This window comes from Rhinatrema bivittatum, chromosome 2, assembly GCF_901001135.1.
Source record: "Rhinatrema bivittatum chromosome 2, aRhiBiv1.1, whole genome shotgun sequence".
In the NCBI taxonomy this organism is placed as follows: Eukaryota; Metazoa; Chordata; class Amphibia; order Gymnophiona; family Rhinatrematidae; genus Rhinatrema; species Rhinatrema bivittatum.
This window is the reverse complement of record NC_042616.1, coordinates 589,125,362-589,149,524: the sequence shown is the minus strand read 5'-3', so window position 1 is coordinate 589,149,524 and position 24,163 is coordinate 589,125,362. Positions and strand designations below refer to the sequence as shown.

The following is a 24,163-nucleotide window of genomic DNA, read 5'->3' as shown; positions in this document are numbered from 1 at the left end:
CGTTTTATGTAAACCGGAGTGATTTGTAGTCCCTACAAGAACTTCGGTATATAAAAATTAAAAATAAATAAATAAATAAAGAAGATCCAACCACAGTATTTTCCCGCACCATTGAAATGTTATTGGAAGAGAAAGTGACACACTTCCTCACCCGAAAGGAGAGAAATTTTTTATTCCAGCAACATCCACGTATCCCCATAATGTATGGGGTACCCAAAGTGCACAAATCAATGACAGATCCACCTTTGAGACCCATCGTATCCAGTAACGGATCCCTTTTGGAACCGCTAGCCATTTTTCTGGACAAATTTCTTAAACCCCATGTTCAAAAAATGAGGGCATATGTTCAAGATTCTACGGCTGTTTTAAATAAACTGGCAGACTATTCAACTTTAACGGATCCTACCACTCTAGTAACGATGGACGTTGTCTCCTTGTACACTAACGTGTCTCACGCCACAGCCTTACTTACCATTGTAGAATTACTCAAAAATAATATGGAAGGTTCTAGAATTCCGTTCTGGTTTATATATGAAGTAGCCAAACTAGTTATTCAGAATAACTATTTTTCTTTCAATACCCAATTTTACCTTCAAACCCATGGCATAGCAATGGGGTCCTCAGCAGCCCCCTCCATTGCTAACCTAGTCATGGATAGATTTGAAAGAATTCATATTTACAGTTCTGGTTGGTTTAGTGCCGTATCACTCTGGATCCGCTATATAGATGATCTCATTTTTTGGAAACAAGACATTGTGTCACTTCAAGAATTCATGATTTGGATGAATACAGTAGACAAGGACCTACAATTCACCACACACCACAGTAATACACAGATATCATTTTTAGATATTTCAATCGCCATTCATAATCAACATTTACACACATCCATTCATCGCAAAGAAACTGAAAGGAACAATCTACTCAGATATCACAGCTTTCATCCGAGAGCATTCAAACGAGGCCTGCCAGTCAGTCAATTTTTCAGACTTAGACGCCTGTGTTCGTCAGACAAAGATTTTAAAATTCAGGCAGGCATACTCGCGGATAGGTTCTTTTCGAGAGGTTATCCCTATAGTGCAGTATATAATGCTTTCAAAAGGGCATGGCATTCGCCACGGACAGCCCTGTTGCAATACAAAACACGGGCTCCCGTCACGACTGATATCTGTGTACTTACACACACAGATAAATCGTATCTTATCATGCAAAGCATAAAAAGACATTGGCACGTCCTGCAACTGCATCACATTTTCTCTGAACATCCACTTTTTGCATATCAACGAAGCAAGAACTTAAAAGACTTTGTCGTACATGCAGCTGTCACCCCGCAGAACTCAGTAAGACAGCAAGGCAACCACCTTTGTTGTGGCAACTGTGAAATGTGTTCCACCACCATGGAAGGACCCTCATGGCAACATCCACGTACAGGTCATATTTACTACAAAAAATCAGAGACAACTTGTAATTCCACTTTTGTGGTATACCTCATCCAATGTCCCTGTTAATTAACATATGTGGGACGTACCAGCAGAAAAATTAAAACGCGACTTTTTGAACATCGCAGCCGTTTAAATACTGTAAACCTGGAGGCACCCATGGTAGACCATTGTATCACATTTGGCCACACTTTTGATCAATTACGGTGGACCATCCTTGAACAAATTACACCCAGCCCGCGCGGAGGAGATATCAAAGAAGTGTTAAATTTCCGGGAACAGTGGTGGATTTTCACCTTAGTATCCGAGACACCCCTTGGTCTCAATGATTCTGTAGAATGGTCGTCATTCATTTAATTACAGTTAATTCCGGGATCTGTTCCACTTAATTGGTTTGACGTCACTATTAATTGTTTCCGCCTAAGAGCGGTAGGTATATAACCAGGATCTTAAAATGGCGGATCCTGCTGCCAGAATATCGCTGCAGCCTAGTAGCAGAACAAGCCGGCAGTTTTGGGAAAAGTAGGTTATAGCAGATACACAGTTTGGATTTAGCTTGTTTTAACATAGGATGCATTAACTCTGCTTTATTACATTACAGCCCTGGCATACTGCGGCCCCTGAAGAAGGTTCCCCAGAAACACGAGCCGTGTCGGGCCAACACGCCAGCACTACACCCTCGCTGCATATCATGCTACGATAAGTGTCTATCCTATTTACTGCCTATAATACATTGTAACCGACACAAGCTGTCAGTACTATCACCAGCCAGAGAGACCTGTGATTATAAACATTCAGACGGTGCAATACAAAGTTTATCACCGCACGTTTTGACTATTGGCACTGAGGGGCAAATGCACTAAAAGCCCGCCATAGTATATATGAGGTCTCACTGTCTGTCAAATGAACAGGCAACGGCAAATATTGATGGTATAATATGATGTTGGTTTGAAATATCTCTGATTCTTTTGATGACATATCCATTGATACCTGTACTGTTACTGTTGAAAACCAATAAAAACCGTTTTGCATTAACAATGTCCATGCCTGTTGCACACTCTTTACCTTTGTAGCTGCACCGTTCAGGTTTTTGTTTTGTTTTTTGTTTTTTTAACTATATTTATCAAAGTTTCCCTTTTGAAAGTTTAGTGCTAGAGCCGTGGATTTACTTACTGTCCCCCTCCCAGTCATTAATTCAAATTTGATCATATTATGGTTACTGTTGCTAAGCAGCCCCTCCACCATTACATCTCTCACCAAATCCTGCGTTCCACTGAGAATTAGATCTAAAATTGCTCTCTCTCATATCTCTTCCTGAAACAGTTGCTTCATAAAACTGTTATTTATTCCATCCAGGAACTTTATCTCTCTTGCATGTCTTAATGTTTCACTTACCCAATCAATTTTGGGGTAATTGAAATCTCCCATTTTTACTGCACTACCAATTTGGTTAGCTTCCCTAATTTGTCTTAGCATTTCACTGTCCGTCTCACCATCTTGGCCAGGTGGATGGTAGTTTACTTGTTTACTTCTATCATTATACTCTTCATCCATCATAAAGTGAGATGTCCCACACATGCTTAGTCAAGTATGACACAAACTTCTTGAAGCCTTGAAGTAAAAGCTTTGATTGGACTCTGTTCAGTGACATTACCTATACTGGTGCCTTGCTGTCCTCTGAGAATACCCATTACAGATAAGCAATTTTGCTATCTTACCTATTATTCCTGCTAATGTTCCTCTCCCTCCCATGCAGATCACAGTTCAGATGAGCCTGTTGAGCTGTGGGTTGCTTCATTGATAAATCTATCATAAATCTATGTAACATCCATAGTTCCAATAGTTAATCTGAGCTGTAAACTGTGCAGATGGTTGAGGTGCCTGAGGTAGGGAAGTGTGGGAAAGTGGAGTTGCGTTGGCTTGGGATAGGGAGATAATTGGGCCACAGGAGGGTAAGATGCGGGTGCATTTGATCAAGGCGATGGGGGTATATCAGAACTTCCTTTATCTGCAAAAATTATTCCAGAATGGGTTGTCCTGAATAGCCTGAATAAATTGTGCTTTACTGTATTGGCATTTTTGTAAATTTGCAGCCTTTTCCACTGTGTTCAGAAAACCTGTAAATGTATTATTTTCAGGGAAATCCTTATGCAATAAACCAACACTTTATCAACTGCCCATTTGGTTATAAATATAAATCACTATATTTCAGTGTAAGACATGTCTGTGTTGTCTGCTTAGCTCAGTAAAAGGTTATCTGCTTAATTTCAGGTCAAGCTGAAGAAGCAAAAGCTAAAGAGGAACACTTTAGGAATGAACTGAAAAATCATCAAGTAATTGTACTGGAGAAAAATAAGGTATATTTAAAAGAAATCTTACTAGTTATTGGCATTAGAAAATGCATACAAAATATAGTCTTGGATTTTGTATTTACTTTCTCACTTTTCCCAAACCTGTGCTGAAGACAAATTACAGTTTAGGTGCAGTAGGTAGGACCCTTGCCAGAGGGCTTAAATCTAAATTGGTATTTGAAGCTGTGGAGACCAAAGTGACTTGCCCAGGGTCACAAGAAGCATTAGTGGGAGAAGCAGAATTTGAACCCTGACTTCGCTGGTTCTCTGTCTTCTACTTTAACCACTAGGCCAGGGATCCCCAAACATTTTAGCAATGTTTTGGATGTGTGTAGAGGAGGAGAGAGAGAAATCAAACATGACTCCAAGGTTATGGGCTGAGGGGACTGGAAGGATTACAGTGTTGTCCACAGAAATAGAGAAATGATAAAGAGGGAGAGTAGACTGGGGGGAAGATAAGGAGCTCTGTCATGGCCTTTTCGAGATGTGGTGAGATATCCAGGCGGCACTGTCAGACAAGCAGACTGAGATGTGTGTCTGGATTCCGGATTACATTTAGAGTGTAGAGAGATAAATCTGAGAATCATCAACTTAAATATGTTATTGAAAACCATAAGAGGAGATCAGAGAACCAAAAGAGAGAGAAGTGAGCTGGGAGGTTACACACCATGTTCCCGAATCTGCCGGCCCCGTTTCCAGCCTTCCGGGCCAGTAGCCACGCCCCCCCAGTGATGTCATCTTGTGGGGAGGGATTTAAACCTGCGTGGGACGCTGGCGAAGTTCACTGTCTGCCATCTGAAGGGACCTCGCTCCCTCTCTCCGGACTACCTGGGCTATTGCCATTGTTTAGCCCCATCAAAAGAGAGAGAAGTGAGCTGGGAGGTTTAAACACCATGTTCCCGCGTCTGCCGGCCCCGTTTCCAGCCTTCCGGGCCGGTAGCCACGCCCCCCCCAGTGATGTCATCTTGTGGGGAGGGATTTAAACCTGCGTGGGACGCTGGCGAAGTTTACTGTCTGCCATCTGAAGGGACCTCGCTCCCTCTCTCCGGACTACCTGGGCTATTGCCATCGTTTATCCCCATCAAAAGAGAGAGTAGTGAGCTGGGAGGTTTAAGCACCATGTTCCCGTGTCTTCCGGCCCCGTTTCCAGCCTTCCGGGCCAGTAGCCACGCCCCCCAGTGATGTCATCTTGTGGGGAGGGATTTAAACCTGCGTGGGACGCTGGCGAAGTTCACTGTCTGCCATCTGAAGGGACCTCGCTCCCTCTCTCCGGACTACCTGGGCTATTGCCATCGTTTAGCCCCATCAAAAGAGAGAGAAGTGAGCTGGGAGGTTTAAACACCATGTTCCCGTGTCTGCCGGCCCCGTTTCCAGCCTTCCGGGCCGGTAGCCACGCCCCCCCAGTGATGTCATCTTGTGGGGAGGGATTTAAACCTGCGTGGGACGCTGGCGAAGTTTACTGTCTGCCATCTGAAGGGACCTCGCTCCCTCTCTCCGGACTACCTGGGCTATTGCCATCGTTTATCCCCATCAAAAGAGAGAGTAGTGAGCTGGGAGGTTTAAGCACCATGTTCCCGTGTCTTCCGGCCCCGTTTCCAGCCTTCCGGGCCAGTAGCCACGCCCCCCAGTGATGTCATCTTGTGGGGAGGGATTTAAACCTACGCGTAACGCCGGAGACACATCGCGCGACTTGTCGCTTCGACGAAGGAGCGCGACAAAGGAGCTCCTTTGTGCGCTCTTTCGTGCGCGATGAGGGTCGATGAGGACATTGCTGGGCCGCTTGATGATCCTATTGTTAGTTCTTATCCTATCCCAGTAATTACTGGGAATGGTTTATATGGTCCGTTAGTGAGGAAGAGAATTTCTCTGGATAAACGTCCGCGGCATTTTCTTCGTCGGGTTGATACTTCATATATAGGTTTAAAACAAGTTTCAATTGGAGGGAATTTGAAAGTTTTATTAATTAATGCGCAGTCTGTTAGAAACAAATTTCAAGTGCTATATGATCTTATTCTTGATGAGAATTCTGATGTTTTATGTATAGTTGAAAGTTGGCTATTAGACTCAGATTTTATCACCATTAATCAGATATGTCCTCCTGGTTTTGTAGGGGGGGTGGCTTATTAGTGATTTGTAAAGAAAATCTTACTTTCAAGTCTCAAAATCTCAGTGGTCTTTAAACCAAGAATTATTACTTGTTTATAATTCTTATGTGTCCTTATGTCTTGTTTATTGTCCTCCTAAGACATTGTATTCTAATCTTTCTCTTTTATTTGAACAGTTATTTTTGTCCTCAGTGTGTTTAAACAAGATCATTCTGTTAGGTGATTTCAATTTATCTTTCAACTTAGTTGACGCTGACCCTCAGATTCAGTTATTCAGGGATATTTTACTTTCTTTAGGATGGTCTCAATTGATCACTTCACCCACCCCTCGTTTAGGTAACATACTTGATTTAGTTTTCATCAATGATGGTGCTAAATATCGGCTACTTGATGTCCCGGTTGTGAAACCAGTTCCTTGGTCAGACCATTCTTTAATTATTTTTTCTGTGCATGGACTAACTGAGTTTATAGGTCAAGATGAGTCAGGCAGAGATTTTGAGAAAAGATCTTTTGTTGATATTTGTAAATTGAAGGATTTGCTTTCAACTTTTCCAGATCAACGAGAGCATGAGGATTTTAGTAATTATTTTGAGGAGTGGGTTTCTTATCTGAGTTCTTCTATTGATAGGGTTGCCCCTTTAAAGTACATTGTGATCTCACGTGCTAATAGGAGAGTATTCCATCCTTGGAATACTCCTGTAGTAGTTTCAGCTCGGCAACAACTGCGTAAAAACGAACGAAATTGGATCAAACATCCTTCCTGTGAAACCGCTTCAGCTTATCTGATATCACTGAAAAAGTATCAGCAGGATACACTAGTAGCTAAGAAGGCTTATTACTCGAAGAAAATAAACGAAATTGGTCATAATCCTAAAGTTTTATTTTCGCTGGTTCATAGGTTAACTGCTCAGAAGAATTTGGAAGCCAGTGTTTTATCATCTCTTTCAGCAGATATGTTTGCTGATTTCTTTTCAGCCAAATTAGATAATTTGCTGTTGCTTTTTAAGGATGTGGGTCTGTGGCATCTTGACGTGTCTTCAAATAGTTTATCTCTATGGTCTGATTTTGAACTGACATCTTTAATTGAAGTCACTAACATCATTAGAAATCTTAATAATACAATGTGTCCCATTTTGAACATCTCGACTTTAACATTTAAAGACATTTTTGAGCTCATGAAAGCTTCCTTTGTGAAGGTGATAAATCATTCACTTAGTATCGGGATTCTACCTACCATGTTAAAATCTTCCATAGTTAAGCCTCTTTTAAAAAGATCTTCTTTAGACCCTGGCATTTTAGCAAATTATCGACCGATCTCATCGCTTCCCCTTGCAGCTAAGGTAATCGAAGGCATTGTTCTAGTTCAACTAACTAATTTTTTGGAGAAGAACGAAATCTTAAGTCCTCACCAATTTGGTTTTCGTCGAGGACTCAGTACTGAATTGCTCTTGATATCACTAGTTGACTCTATTAAACGAAATCTAGATAGTGGGCAACAGTTTATTCTAGTTTCGCTCGATATTACTGCTGCTTTCGATTCGATCGATCATCAAATATTGCTATTTTGTTTGCGGGAATGCGGTATTTCAGGAACAGTATTGGCTTGGTTTGAGAGCTATCTTTCAGATCGCTCTCAAGTCTTCAAATTTAATAATACACGCTCCTCTCCACAACAAATGAGATCGGGCGTACCTCAGGGCTCTGCCCTCTCTGCGATGTTATTTAATGTTTATCTTGCTCCTATAGCCAAGTTGTTGTCCATCATCTCTGGATTTAAGATCTATGCAGATGACATACAGTTTTATATAAAAGTTCAGAACTCTTGGTCTTCCACAGTTGATTTACTATCATTATGTATGAATACTATCAATCGTTGGCTCAAACAGAATAAGTTGTTATTAAACACCAGTAAGACCACTATGCTTCTAATTCATAGACCTCTTGCTATACCTTTACATGATACTATTACAATAGATGGTCTGTCTTTTTCTCTTCTCAACCCTATCAAGAGCTTGGGTGTTCTGCTTGACTGTACCCTATTATTTAAACCTCAGATTAGATCATTGATTAGATCAGGTTTCTTTAAACTTCGACTTCTAATAGGTTTACGACATTTGTTGTATGACTCTGATTTTCTGATGGTAGTGCGAGCTATAATATTTCCACATATTGACTACTGTAATGGCCTATATATTGGCTTATCTAAGACTGTAATTCATTCGATCCAATTGATTCTGAATTCAGCTGCTAGAGTTGTTTCCTTTTCTAAACGTTCTGATAGGATTTCTCCTGTTCTAGCTAAACTTAATTGGCTACCTGTTCATGAGCGCATAATTTTCAAGATAGGTATGATAGTGTTTAAACTACGTGTTTCTGAGTCAACTGTTTGGTTTAATGCACTTTTACGAATTTACAAACCTGTCAGATCCCTAAGATCTTCACAATTGAATTTATTAGAAATTCCTACAGTCCGACAGGCACGACTCTTTAATACTAGAGAAACTTATTTTTCCATCGCGGCTCCAGTTCAATGGAACCTCATCCCTTTTGAAATCCGTGTGCTGGAAGATGTTAAAAAATTCAAGATGGCATTCAAGAGCTATTTGCTTACCCGTGCATTTAATATTGTATAATTATGTTTTACAGTATTATTGTGAACTCATGAAGTGTTAATTATTGAATCTCCCTGTTAGATATACTTCAGGTATGTCATTTAGTGAATTCTTATAGGGATAAGTCCCTAATGTTAGATTGGAATAATTTGATATGGTTTCTATGAAACCTATATACATGAGTGTAATATTTATGTTTCGGTTTTTATTATTATTATGTATGTTTATCATGTATATCGCCTAGGCCTTTCAGTGTTAGGCGATTAATAAATTTTATTAAATGAAATTAAATGAAATGAAATGAAGATAATTTATATACATAGAAAAGAGGGCCCAGGACAGAACCCCAAGGCACACCAATTGATAGTGGGATGGCAATAGAGGAGAATTTGCAGAGGACACTCTAAAAATGTGATGAGTGAGGTAAGAAGAGAGCCAAGAAAGAACAGAATCCTGAAATCCAAGTGAGGACAGAGTATCAAGGAGTAGATGATGATCAAAAGTGTCCAAAGCAGCAAATAGGTCAAGAAGGATAAGGATTGAATTAAAAGCCTTTGGGTTTAGCCATAAACGGGTCATTGGAGACTTTGTCAAGGGCTTTTTCTGTGGAATGTAGAGAGTGAGAACCAGATTGGAGTGGATCGAGAATGACTTGAGATGAAAGAAAGTGGCTGAATTCAGAGGCTTTAAAATCCACAGTGGTTTGACTGTTCTCACAGGACAAACAGGATGGTTGTCATCACAAATGGGTGACATCGAGGATGGAGCCCAACCACGGAAAACTTCTGTCAAAGTTTCAGGAACTTTGACTGGCCCCTACTGGGCATGCCCAGCATGGCACTAACCCTGCAGCCAGCAGGGGTCTCCCTTCAGTCTTCTTTTTTCCGCGCAGCAGTAGCCACGCGGTCAAAGAGCTCTAAACCACGTTCCTGACGGGAATTCTTCAATTAAAAATTTCTGAAGAAAATTTGTCCCTCAGGGGTCTCCCTTCTTCAAATTTTTCATCCGCGGAACTTCGGTAAGTTTTTGCCGTCGTTTGGTCGACTACCGTCGAGTTTGGCCCTTGAGGCCCATTGGCAGTCGACAGTCCCGCGGCTAAATTTTTGGCCTATGGTCATGGCGTCGGGGTTCCGTCGGTGTCCGGACTGTACCCGAACTATGTCAATCGCAGACCCACATAGAGTCTGTGTTTTGTGCTTAGGAAGCGAGCATGATGTCCTGACTTGCACCAAATGTGCCCTAATGACACCAAAAGGTCGCAAAGCCAGAATGGAAAAGATGGGACTCCTCTTCCATGCTCGTACCCCAACGCCATCGATTGCATCAACGTCATCAGAACCGGCACTGTCGAAGTCTCATCGTCATCGACAGCCCTCCGGTGACCGTCCGCCATTGACGACTTCACGGCCATCGACTCCTGTCCCTTCCCCTGATCATCGAGGGGATCGGAAGGAGAAACATCGCCATCGACGTCATAAGTCTCGGCCCGTCGAGGAATCGATGTCATCGACCTCCGTACCGTCCGAGCCTCCGCCAAAGAAGTCTCGACCAGAAGTGGCACCGTCCACTACTGTCTCGCAGACACCGAGGCAACCCTCACCCCTCCGGGGTTTGGGAGCCGCGATTCCACCGGTGACGGTGGTCCCTCCGCCTCAGCCTCAGCCTCCCTCTCCCGTCGAGCCGGGTCTCGTTACCCCAGGTCTCCGGGCAGAACTGGACCGGCTGGTCCAGGAGGCCATCGACAAGGCGATACTACGGTTCCAGACTCCTCCGGCACAAACTCCGGCACCGAGAGTGGAACCGGTCACCGATCCGATTCCAGCAGCACTGGCGCCGCTACTTGCCCGGATGGAAGCGCTTATGAATGCCCTTCCACCGGCAATACCCGGATCACAGACAGCCTTCTCATCAGGTGGAGAAACACCGTATCGAATTCCCCCTTCGGGGGTAGTTCCATTGGTGCCTTGTCGTCCCTCACCACCGATACATTCCTCGGGGGCGATACGCACATCAGCTCCACCGAGGATTCCGATGCCGACACCGATTCCCTCGATGCCGACACCGGTTCCTTCGATGCCGGCACCGATACCGATACCGGCATCGATTCCATCGAGGACGTTCTCGATGCCCCCGGTGATTCCTTCGAGTTTCTCGGAGCCTCAACCGGGGCCTTCAGGTATTCAGCCCGCTCATGGTCCTAAGGGTCGGCAACCTGATCCTTAAGACACTTGGGGTGATGATACCTCGACTGACACCGATGATTTGCCTTCACCACCCTCTCCTCCGGAGAGTAGAAAGCGTTCTCCCCCTGAGGACCTCTCTTTCATAAATTTTGTGAAGGACATGTCAGAGTTGGTCCCTTTCCAGCTTCAATCTGAAAAGATGACAGGCACCAGATGATGGAATTGCTCCAATTCCTGGATGCCCCTAAGGTCATCACCTCTATTCCAATTCATCAGGTTTTTCTAGACCTTCTCAAAAAGAATTGGGAATCTCCTGGATCTGTTGCTCCGGTAAACAAAAAAGCTGATTCTACCTACCTGGTGCAGTCAGCACCTGGCTTTCAGAAACCACAATTGGACCATCATTCTGTTGTGGTAGAATCAGCTCAAAAGAAAGCTAAACGAGTAAAGCCACATTCTTCCATACCTCCTACTAAGGAAAACAAATTCCTAGATAGTATAGGTAGGAAGGTATACCAAGGAGCCATGCTGATTTCTAGGATAGCTTCTTATCAGCTGTATATGACTCAATATAATAGAGTCATCCTTAAACAAATGCAGGAGTTCTCAGATGCCTTACCAGAACAGTTCCAGCCACAGCTTCAATCCCTACTAAATAAAGGATTTGAAGCTGGGAAGCATGAAATAAGAACAGCTTATGACATCTTTGATGCTTCCACTAGACTTTCTGCTACGGCTATCTCTGCTAGACGCTGGGCTTGGCTCAAGTCATCTGACCTTCGTCCGGAGGTTCAGGACAGACTCTCTGACTTACCTTGTCTAGGGGATAACTTGTTTGGTGAGAAAATTCAGCAAATTGTTGCTGAACTAAAGGATCATCATGAGACACTTAAACAGCTCTCATCCATTCCTCCTGACTTGCCTTCTAAACAGCCGTTTAGAAAAGACTCCAAAAAGTCTTTCTTCCGGCCACGGAAGTATTATCCCCCACTAGCCAAGGCTAGGCCTGCGAGGTCTTACCATAAAACTCAACCTCGCCAGTCTCGTAAACAAAAGCCCGCACCAGCTCCACAACCTGGCCCTGTGGCGGGTTTTTGACTCTCATTTAGAGAGCACTTACCAAACCCCTCTTCCAGCCATACCAGTAGGAGGTCGGCTGTGCCACTTTCTAGAAAGGTGGCGTCATATCACCACAGATCAGTGGGTGATAGCAATAATTGCACAGGGTTACCATCTCAACTTCATGACTCTACCTTCCGACTCCCCACCCCTGCAGGCGTGGAGACTCACCGATCACTCTGTTCTTTTAGAGCAGGAAGTTTCTCTTCTCCTACAGTCAAACGCTATAGAACCCGTTCCTCCCTTACAACAAGGACTAGGGTTCTACTCCAGGTACTTCCTGATCCCAAAAAAGTCAGGGGGACTTCGTCCCATCTTGGACCTACGGGCCCTCAACAAGTACCTTCACAAGGAGAAGTTCAAGATGGTAACCCTGGGCTCGCTTCTCCCTCTGCTGCAAAGAGGGGATTGGCTATGCTCTCTAGACCTCAAAGACGCATATACCCACATTGCGATCACGCAATCTCATCGCAAATATCTGCGTTTTCTAGTAGGCCGCAATCACTACCAATATTGAGTGCTACCTTTCGGCCTGGCATCCGCACCACGAGTTTTTACCAAATGCCTCGTGGTAGTGGCAGTCTTTCTGAGGAAGGCAGGTGTCCACGTCTACCCCTACCTGGACGATTGGTTAATCAGAGCCCCAACCCAGCAGATAGCTCGGTCCTCCCTGACCCTAACAATTCAAACTCTGCTTTCTCTAGGTTTTCTTGTCAATTACGACAAATCCTACTTAGTCCCATCACAGACCTTATCCTTCATTGGGGCAGACTTGGACACCTTACAAGCAAAAGCCTTCCTTCCTCATCCACGGGTTCAAATCCTTGTGTCCCTAGCTCGCCAGCTGCAGTCTCAACCCACAGCTACAGCTCGCCAATTCCTCATTCTACTGGGACACATGGTCTCCTCAGTTTATGTGACTCCCATGGCCCGTCTGGCCATGAGAATCATGCAATGGACTCTGAGACTGCAATGGACACAAGTTGTTCAGCCTCTGTCCTCCATTGTTCGCATCACCGATGCACTCCGTCTGTCTCTTGCCTGGTGGACAAATCAATCCAACCTCCTGCAGGGCTTGCCTTTTCTTCCGCCAGATCCCCGGGTAATCCTCACCACCGACGCTTCCGACATCGGTTGGGGAGCCCATGTAAACAATTTACAAACTCAAGGGTTCTGGTTACCAGAGGAAGCCAAACACCAGATAAATTTCCTGGAACTGAGAGCAATCCGATATGCTCTCAGGACCTTTCAAGATTGCCTATCGAACCACACAATCTTAATTCAGACGGGCAACCAGGTGGCCGTGTGCTACATAAACAAGCAGGGAGGCACAGGCTCCTTCCTTCTGTGTCAGGAAGCTGCGCAGATTTGGGCAGAAGCCCTCTCCCACTCTATGTACCTCAGGGCCACCTACCTGCCGGGAGTAGACAATGTTTTGGCAGACCAGCTGAGCCGTGTCTTCCAACCACACGAGTGGTCACTCAACCCCTTGGTAGCGACCTCTCTGTTTCACAAATAGGGTTATCCCCACATAGACCTCTTTGCGTCCCCTCAGAACCACAAAGTAGACAATTACTGCTCTCTCATTCGGAGCCAGCACTCTCGGCCGAGGGATGCATTCTCCCTCGCGTGGACAACCGGTCTGCTCTATGCATTCCCTCCACTTCCTCTTCTGTCGAAGACTCTCGTGAAGCTGCGTCAGGACAGGGGAACTATGATCCTGATAGCACCGCACTGGCCATGCCAAGTGTGGTTTCCCATACTCCAGGATCTCTCCATCCGCAGGCACATTCCTCTGGGAAAGGACCCGCATCTGATCACTCAAAACGACGGATGCCTCCTCCATCCCAACCTCCAAGCCTTGTCCCTGACGGCATGGATGTTGAAAGGTTAGTCCTTCAACCATTTAACCTTTCGGATTCAGTTTCTCGTGTCCTGATCGCTTCCACAAGGAAATCTTATTCCTACAAATGGAAAAGGTATACATCATGGTGCACTTCTCAGTCCCTTGATCCCCTTTCCTGTCCAATTTCTAAATTTTTGGACTATCTCTGGCATCTATCAGAATCAGGTCTAAAGACCTCTTCCATTAGAATGCATGTCAGTGCGGTAGCCGCCTTCCACAAAGGTATCGGGGGTGTCCCTATTTCAGTACAACCCCTTGTTACACGCTTTCTTAAAGGCTTGCTCCATTTGAAACCACCTTTACGTCCTCTGGCCCCATCTTGGGACCTTAATTTGGTTCTTGATCGCCTTATGAAGCCACCTTTCGAACCTCTTCACTCCTGTGACCTAAAATATCTCACATGGAAAGTGTTGTTCCTTTTGGCTATCACTTCGGCTCGCAGGGTTAGTGAACTACAGGCCTTAGTTACCTATCCGCCTTACACTAAACTCCTGCAGGACCGGGCGGTACTCCGCACTCACCCTAAGTTTTTGCCTAAGGTAGTTTCGGAGTTTCATATTAATCAATCCATCATACTACCTATCTTCTTTCCCAGGCCCCACTCCAACTCCGGGGAACAGACTCTGCATACCCTAGACTGTAAACGGGCTCTAGCTTTCTATCTAGACCGTACAGTTGCCCACAGGAAGAGCACTCAATTATTCGTCTCTTTCCATCCTAACAAGTTAGGGCAACCTGTGGGTAAGCAGGCTCTTTCCTCCTGGTTGGCGGATTGCATCTCCTTCTGCTATCAGCAAGCTGGCATTCCTTTTCAAGACCGTGTTAAAGCACACTCTGTGAGGGCCATGGTGACTTCAGTAGCACACCTTCGATCGTTGCCGCTTCCTGACATCTGCAAGGCTGCAACCTGGAGTTCCCTCCATACATTTGCAGCCCACTATTGTTTGGACAAAGCTGGAAGACAGGATTCCATCTTCGGCCAGTCTGTCTTGCGTAACCTTTTTCCAGCATAAGGTACCAACACCCTTCCACCTTCCCGGTAGGGTGCGGATGCTCTCTACCAAATTACACCCCAGTTGTTGTGCCTGTTGCACGCCGTTGGGTACATTTGGTGCATGATAGGACATCCTCAGCTCAGTACTCACCCATTTGTGAGGACAACCATCCTGCTTGTCCTGTGAGAAAGCAAATGTTGCTTACCTGATGTAACAGGTGTTCTCACAGGACAGCAGGATGTTAGTCCTCACGAAACCTGCCCACCACCCCGCGGTGTTGGGTTCGTTTTTTTATTATGTTATTTTTCGGCACTGCCTGTAGCTTTGAAACAAGACTGAAGGGAGACCCCTGCTGGCTGCAGGGTTAGTGCCGTGCTGGGCATGCCCAGTAGGGGCCAGTCAAAGTTCCTGAAACTTTGACAGAAGTTTTCCGTGGTTGGGCTCCATCCTCGATGTCACCCATTTGTGAGGACTAACATCCTGCTGTCCTGTGAGAACACCTGTTACATCAGGTAAGCAACATTTGCTTTCTTTGAGATTTCTTATCCTCACTATCAATTATTCCACCCAGGAAATTGAAGGGACCAGGAGACACAGAGCCATCTAGGGACACAAGTAAAATATCAGAAAAGAAAAGGCTTTAATCTCAACGTGCAGTGTCCTCTCTCCTGCCAGAAAGCCCAGGAACAGAAGCTTACATTCCACCCTACATACTCTTCTGGAAGCAGGGACAAGAGGGCTTACATCATCATAAATATGATAAGATGCTTCTCACAGGACAAGCAGGATGGTAGTCCTCACATATGGGTGACATCACAGGATGGAGCCCAATCACGGAACACTTTTGTCAAAGTTTCTAGAACTTTGACTGGCCCCTACTGGGCATGCCCAGTATGGCACTAACCCTGCAGCCAGCAGGGGTCCCTCCTCAGTCTTCTTTTTTCCGTGCAGCAGTAGCCACGCGGTTAAGGAGCTCTGCACGGATTCCTGACAGGAATTTTCCTCACAGAATTAATCAAAAGTTAATTGCCCCGCAGGGGTCCCTCCGTTAACTTTTTTCAGTCCGCGGTACTCCGGTATGTTTTTACCCGGTTTGCATCGATTACCGTCGAGTTTGGCCCTTGTGGCCTTCTGGCCGTCGACCTACTGCGGCTCGATATTTCTATGGCCATGGCGTCGGGGTTCCGTCTGTGCCCGGACTGTGCCCGCACCATGTCTATCACAGACCCCCATAAAGTCTGTGTAATGTGTCTAGGACGTCAGGGATCTGTATTGGGACCCTAACTTTTCAATATATTTATAAATGATCTGGAAAGAAATACGACGAGTGAGATAATCAGATTTGCAGATGACACAAAATTGTTCAGAGTAGTTAAATCACAAGCAGATTGTGATAAATTGCAGGAAGACCTTGTGAGACTGGAAAATTGGGCATCCAAATGGCAGATGAAATTTAATGTGGATAAGTGCAAGGTGATGCATATAGGGAAAAATAACCCATGCTATAATTACACAATGTTGGGTTCCATATTAGGTGCTACCACCCAAGAAAGAGATCTAGGCATCATAGTGGATAACACATTGAAATCGTCGGTTCAGTGTGCTGCGGCATTCAAAAAAGCAAACAGAATGTTGGGAATTATTAGAAAGGGAATGGTGAATAAAACGGAAAATGTCATAATGCCTCTGTATCGCTCCATGGTGAGACCACACCTTGAATACTGTGTACAATTCTGGTCGCCGCATCTCAAAAAAGATATAATTGCGATGGAGAAGGTACAGAGAAGGGCTACCAAAATGATACGGGGAATGGAACAACTCCCCTATGAGGAAAGACTAAAGAGGTTAGGACTTTTCAGCTTGGAGAAGAGACGGCTGAGGGGGGATATGATAGAGATGTTTAAAATCATGAGAGGTCTAGAACGGGTAGATGTGAATCGGTTATTTACTCTTTCAGTTAATAGACTAGGGGGCACTCCATGAAGTTAGCATGGGGCACATTTAAAACTAATTGGAGAAAATTCTTTTTTACTCCATGCACAATTAAACTCTGGAATTTGTTGCCAGAGGATGTGGTTAGTGCAGTTAGTATAGCCATGTTTAAAAAAGGATTGGATAAGTTCTTGGAGGAGAAGTCCATTACCTGCTATTAAGTTCACTTAGAGAATAGCCACTGCCACTAGCAATGGTAACATGGAATAGACTTAGCTTTTGGGTACTTGCCAGGTTCTTATGGCCTGGATTGGCCACTGTTGGAAACAGGATGCTGGGCTCGATGGATCCTTGGTCTGACCCAGTATGGCATTTTCTTATGTGAGCACGATGTCTTGACCTGCACCAAATGTGCCCTAATGACACCAAAGGGTCGCAAGGCCAGAATGGAGAAGATTGGACTTCTCTTCCATGCTCAAACCCCGACTCCGTCCATCGCATCGACGTCGTCTGAACCGGCACTGTCGACGTCGCATCAGCATTGACCACCGACCGATGACCACCAGGCGTCGACAACTTCTCGGCCATCGACACCCTCTTCTCCCTGTCAGGACCGAGGGGATCGCAAGGAGAAACATTGCCATGGGCACCGAAAGTCTCGGACCATCGAGGCATCGAAACTATTGACCTCGCCATGGTCCGAGCCGCCGCCGAAGAAACCCCATCCAGAAAAGGCACCGACCTTTTTGGCGACCGGGTCACCGAGGCAATCTTCACCCGACAGGGCATCGGGAGCCGCGACTCCGCCTCCAATGGTGGTCCCTCTGTATATGCCTCTGCCTCCTTCTTCTGTTCCGGAGCCGGGGCTCCTTGCTCCAGGTCTCCGAGAAGAACTGGACCGGATGGTTCAGGAGACCATCGACAAGGCGATGCACCGACTCCCAAGTTCCCCCGGCACCGATATCGATGCCGATAGTGGAACCGAGCACCGACCCGATTCCAGCAGCATTGGAATGGAAGCGCTTGTAGCCGCTTTTCCACCAGTGGATCCCGGGTCGCCGATGGCACCGGTGCCCTCCCTGCTGACTTTATCATCGGGAGGAGCAGCACCATTTCGCATCCCTTCATCGGGAGTAGTGCCTCAGCCATCGAGATCAATACAGATACCTCCACTGATGCCATCGATGCCTGCACCAGGGCCTTCATTGCTTTCATCGATGCCTCTGGTTATTCCTCCGATGCCCTCGGAGCCTAAACCAGGACCTTCAGGTATTCAATTACCCCATCCCTCTACAGTTCCTAGAGAGACAGGCGCTGATCCTTATGATACTTGGACTGATGATTCTTCACCAGACACTGATGATTTGCCTTCACCACCTTCACCCACTGAAGGTAGAAAGCGTTCTCCAGAGGACCTTTCTTTCATAAATTTTGTGAAGGACATTACTGAATTGGTCCCCTTCCAGTTGCTGACAGAACAGGACGACAGACATCAAATGATGGCGTTGCTTCAATTCCTGGACGCGCCCAAGGAAATCACCTCTATCCCTATCCATCAAGTTCTTCTTGATCTTCTCAAAAAGAACTGGGAATATCCTGGCTCCATTGCACCAGTCCACAGAAAAACTGACTCTACCTGTTTGGTACAGTCAGCTCCAGGCTTTCAGAAGCCTCAGTTGGACCATCAATCTGTGGTGGTTGAATCTGCGCAAAAGAGAGCAAAAAGGTCAAAAACTCATACTTCCTTTCCCCCTGGCAAGGAACAAAAGTTTTTGGATACCATTGGTCGCCGAGTCTTTCAAGGTACAATGCTGATCCTCCGAATCGCTGCTTACCAACTATATATGACCCAATATAACAGGGTCATTTTTAAGCAACTACAAGGCTTGACAACCTCCATGCCTCACTCCCAGAAAAATTCCACACCCTACTTAATAAGGGTTTGGAGGCAGGCAAACATGAGATTCGTTCATGTTACGATACTTTTGATACTGCAACCAGAGTATCTGCAGCCGCTATTTCAGCAAGACGATGGGCTTGGCTCAAGTCTTCAGACCTTCGTCCGGAAGTGCAGGAGCGTTTGTCCAACCTCCCCTGCATAGGAGACAATCTCTTTGGCGAGCAGATTCAGAAGACAGTGGCTGAAATGAAGGACCATCCTGAGACTCTGACAGCTCTCTCTAATTCCTTCAGATTATCCTTCTAAACAGCCTTTCCGGAAGGACTCTAAGAAGTCTTTTTACAGACCAAAGAAGTCCTATCCGCCAGCAGCCAGATGCTGTTCTGCGAGACCATTCCTCAAATCACAGTCTCGTCAGATCCGAAAACAAAAGCCACAGATGGCCCCTCAACCGGGCCCTGCTTCTGGCTTTTGACTTTCGCATAGAGAGCAGCAGCCAGATTCCATTACCAAATGTCCCAGTGGGTGGCCGCTTGTGCCATTTCAACAACATATGCAATCAATCACCTCGGACCACTGGGTCCTAGCAATAATTGCTCAAGGCTATCATCTCAACTTTCTCTCCATCCCACCGGATTCCCCACCTCCAATTGCATGGAAAACATCCGACCATTCATTGCTTCTGGAGCAGGAGGTCTGCACCACGAGTCTTTACTAAGTGCCTCGTCGTGGTTGCCGCCTTCTTCAGGACCTAAGGTGTCCACGTCTACCCCTATCTGGACGATTGGTTAATCAGGGCTCTGACTCAGCAAACCGCTGTCATCCCTACATCTCACATTAACCACTCTAATTTCACTCGGATTTCTAGTCTACAACAAATCCTGTTTACTCCCATCCCAAACCTTATCGTTCATTGGGGCAGACTTGGACACCTTGCAAGCAAAGGCTTTCCTGCCTCGACAACGAGCACTCACTCTCGTGTCTCTGGCACATTAGCTGAAGTCTCAATGCTAGACGACTGCACGCCACTTTCTTATTCTCCTGGGACATATGGCGTCCTCAGTTCAGGTCACCCCAATGGCTCGCCTGGCCTTGAGAATCATGCAGTGGACCCTAAGGTCGCAATGGACTCAATCCCTTCAGCCCCTGTTGACCATTGTCCATGTCACTGACTCACTTCGTCTGTCTCTCTCCTTATGGAGAAATCAGGTCAATCTCCTCCAAGGCTTGCCCTTCCAGGCTCCAGATCCTCAAATAACTCTCACCACCGATGCTTGCAACTTCAGGTGGGGAGCCCATTTGGCCGATCTTCAGACACAAGGTTCTTAGTCTCCAGAGGAAGCCAAACACCAGATAAATTTCCTGGAACTACGAGCAATTCGATACGCTCTCAGAGTATTTCAGGATCGTCTGTCCAATCAAGTCATCCTGATCCAGACAGACATCCAGGTGGCCATGTGGTACATCAACAAACAGGGAGGGACGGGCTCCTACTTTCTGTGTCAGGAAGCTGCGCATATATGGGCGGAGACCCTCTCCCACTCGATGTACCTCAGTGCCACCTACTTGCCGGGAGTGGACAATGTGTTGGCAGTCAAGCTAAGTCGCACCTTTCAACTGCACGAATGGTCTCTCAACCCTTCAGTAGCGAATTCAATCTTCCAAAAAGGGGGTTACCCTCACATAGATCTCTTCGCACATGTCAAAACCGCAAAGTAGAGAACTTTTGCTCTCTGACTCGCAGCCAACACTCGCAACCAAGAGATGCATTTTCCCTCTCGTGGACGACAGCTCTCTTATATGCCTTCCCTCCACTTCCACTTCTCTCAAAGACTCTTGTGAAGTTGTGTTAGGACAAGGGAACCATGATCCTGATAGCGCCTTACTGGCCCCGTCAGGTGTGGTTTCCAATACTTCAGGATCTTTCCATTCACAGGCACATTCTTCTGGGAACAGACCCGCTTCTAATCACTCAAAACGACGGGTGCCTCCGCCACCCCAATCTGCAAGCCCTATCCCTGACGGCATGGATGTTGAAAGGTTAATCCTTCAACCGCTTAACCTTTCTGATCCAGTTTCCCGTGTCTTGATAGCTTCACGGAAGCCTTCCATGAGAAAAGCTTACTCTTACAAATGGAACAGGTTCACGTCATGGTGCTCTTCTCAGGCCCTTGATCCCTTTACCTGTCCAATCCCGAAGTTTCTAGACTACCTCTGGCACTTGTCAGAGTCAGATCTTAAAACTTCCTCCATCAGAATGCATGTCAGTGCGGTAGCTGCCTTCCATAAAGGTGTCTGGGATGACCCTATCTCAGTACTATTGAATATGGAGGCAAAGAAGACACATCAGGCAGGTTTCATGGCAGGCAGGAAAAGGAAAGGAAAGGACTGAGCAGTCCCAAGGGTCCTCTTTTTATTGTACATTCATACAAAGGCAGATGATGTGTCATCACATGATTGGCTCCTCTCCACATAGCAACAGACATATCACCACACTATTGGCTTGGCTCAGGGGGGGTGTACGGAGCATTTCATTGGCTGCTGAATTCTATACCTCCTGTCTTTGTCCTGCCTCTGACTAGGGAACACCCAGCCCTTCTTTCAGGCTATCAGGGTTAATTATAAGCCAGAGAAATACATGATAGTCAGGTATCCTCTCCTAGGCAGAGAGGCTTAAGCACAAGTGATGCTTTTATTCAATGCAAAGGTCAGGGAGAAGGGACGTTAGTGTTAAACCCTGATGAAATGGCTTGCTGGCAAAGCTTATAATTCCCACATCTCACCCTTTCTGTTTTTATTTAGGCAGCTCAATAAAGCTTTCGACCCTTACTGAAATCTGTTATGTCTTGGTATGGGCTGGAGATAGGGGAAGGGGGATATGGAGAGAAAAAGCTGAGTCGGCTTGGTGTGCCAGCCGCCGCTGAGCTCCTGAATCTCCACATCACCCAGAGCTGGTGCAGCGTGGTGTGCCAACCGCTGCAGGGCTCAGGATTCCCTATTAGGCATCTTACAAGACATCTTTGTATCCGGGCTGAGAGCAAGGTTTCAGTATGGATATGAGGTTGGGTATGCACTGAGTACAGTAGCACAGGTAAATAATTAAGACAATTACAGTAATTATAATAGAAATCACCCTTTTGAGACCAGAAATATCAGGGAGCCAGGACCATAGCCAGTCCCATGGAGAAGTTGGTATTCTGCCTGAAAGTGGTGCATCAGCAACCATGGTTTCTATCTGCTCTATGGTATGTGTGAGGTTTGCTTTATAAACTGATATGTACACACAGCAATGAGATCCAATTAATGTACAAACACCACCCTTTAAGGCTAAAATAGTGTCCAAGGTATAGCTGTTCTGTAATGCTACTTCTCTAATCTGAGAAACTTCTGTTGTGAGTAGTTTTAATGCATGGACTGTCTGATTAAATAGGGCAGTCGTCCAGTTAGCTAGGATGTGTAAGTCTCTGTAATTCATAGCTGTCCGCATTGGGGGAAACAGGCTTCTAGCTATCTGAGTTTCTGTATACTTTTCTATGGGATTATTTATCGCCTCCCTTTTGTTACGGAGCCTTGCTTTGGGTAAAATTTTGACTGCATAGTATGAGGGGAGGATGTAGCCTAAAGTGCATCTGTCTGTCCAATTGGGGGGAATTCACATATATGCTCTACGCCCACATAACATCCATATGTTTCCTAACAGATTAGTGGACATATCATTGGTATTTTTAATCTGTGTTATCATTTGGGCTATATAACTACAAAGGGTAAATCCCTCGTCCCCTCTATACTCTCTGTACCTGCTTGGGTCTCCCACTGCACATCCTGAAATCTGCCAATTGCACATATATGTGGTATAATTATGTAGGTGTTCAGTGATTAATACAAAGGTTTGGTTACAATATGGATATTTCCCACCTGAAGTCCCTTTCCATCCCCTGTATCATAGTCCCAACAAAGAGCGGCAGTCTCTTGAATACAGCTGCCGATGTGTAGTATGGTATTATTAACTGGAGAGTTAATGAAAACACCTCTCTGTAAAGGATAATTAGTCCATACTGTAAGGTTAAATGGTACAGCATGCATCAGTAGTTCTCTGCAGGCATGGGTTGGCATGTGTGTGCAGATCCAACAGTCTGTTCGATTCAACAGGTGTGAAAAGTTCTGTGCATCGAGGATGTACATGTTGTTCTGTCAGAGTCCTTGTTTTGAAATCGCCATAGCTGGAGAAATAAGGCAAAGGAGGAGGGTGCAGAACACAATTGTTAATGAGTAGGCATTCAGGCAAGAAAAGGCAGCTAATAAGTTCTCTGGAGTTTTCTCAAGGCCTTGCTGTTCCAAGAGTTGTGCAGATTGGTTGGATAGGGCCTTGATCTGTCTCCAGGTCATGTGGTGCTGCTTTTTGCAAGGAGTCCGGTCTCTGTCCTTCTGAGGGCTGTGGAGGCTCAGGGAGAAGTTGGGGATCGGGTCCTGTAGACCTGGATACCTTTCCATCTTTCCACGGCTTGATATACCTGTGGAAGCAAGCAGAGAAACATATCCTCGCCCCTATGTTAAGGGAACGGGACCGTACCAGACAGGGTTAAATATTCTATACAAAACTGATGGCTGTGGGTGACTAACCCTAGTCCCATAATGATTACCCATGGCTGTGGTCTTATTTGAATTTGATATGTTTAGATGATTTAAAGTAAACAATACTTTGTTCAGCCAGTCCTGTTTAGTGGGAAGTCCAGGGGCATTCATTCCCTCCTTTTTGTTTGTGTTTTGTCAAGAGCTGTCTTAAGGGTAATTTTTAGGGTGTGGTTGGCTCGCTCCACAATGGCTTGCCCTGTGGTGTTGTAGGGGATGCCAAATACGTATTTAATGTTCAATTATTGACAAAATTCATGTAAAGGAATGGCTGCAGTAAGCAGAGCCATTTTTCAGAACAGAGGGTAGTCCCATTATCAAGAAAGTTTTTATGCAGTGATCAATTTTCATTCAGTAAAATAGCATAAATGTAAAATTAATCGTTTAAAGGAAAAGTCATTTGCAGTAAGCTGAATCACAAATGACAAGTATATTAGACATTACATTAAACATATGTTACACAAGACTGACACATTCGTTTTCATTCATCCTGCAAATATTCATTTACACAAAACTGACACATATTCATTCATCCTGCAAATGTTCATTCATAGTCTTCTTGGCATCAAGACAGACAACAGATAACACATAATTTGAGATAAAAATCTTATCAAAAAGGTATCAAAAACAAAATTAGATCAAGGATCAAAAGTCAAAAGGTGTTAGAAAAATGTTTGAAAAATGTTAAAATAAGCAACAAAGTGTTCATCTTCACATCTCTCATGGCAGGAAGGCTGTCAATCTAGAAAATATTAAAAACTGGCATACAGCAAAAAATTTACTAAGGTAAGGATTAAAGTGAAATTCTTACTTTCTTAACCTTGGATAAATCAATTATATTATTCAATTTAATAAAATCAATTTGGATTTGCAAGAAAAGGCTTGGGAGGGATTGCTTTAGATGTAGCAACCTCTGTCAGTAAAAATTTTAAGGTTCAGAATTCTGTAAAAATTTGTGAAAAAGAAAATAAAACTGAAGTTTCCTTAAGTCA

At 45.1% G+C, this 24,163-nt stretch overlaps 1 protein-coding gene across 1 annotated transcript in view; it reads left to right on the top strand.

The window, feature by feature from the left end:
- The window catches only part of SMCHD1 (structural maintenance of chromosomes flexible hinge domain containing 1), a 1,156,633-nt gene that overhangs the window by 894,491 nt on the left and 237,979 nt on the right, over positions 1–24,163 (top strand). Inside the window, 1 exon segment of the mRNA XM_029591083.1 lies at positions 3,711–3,796. Within this exon segment, the coding sequence (XP_029446943.1) occupies positions 3,711–3,796 (86 nt within the window).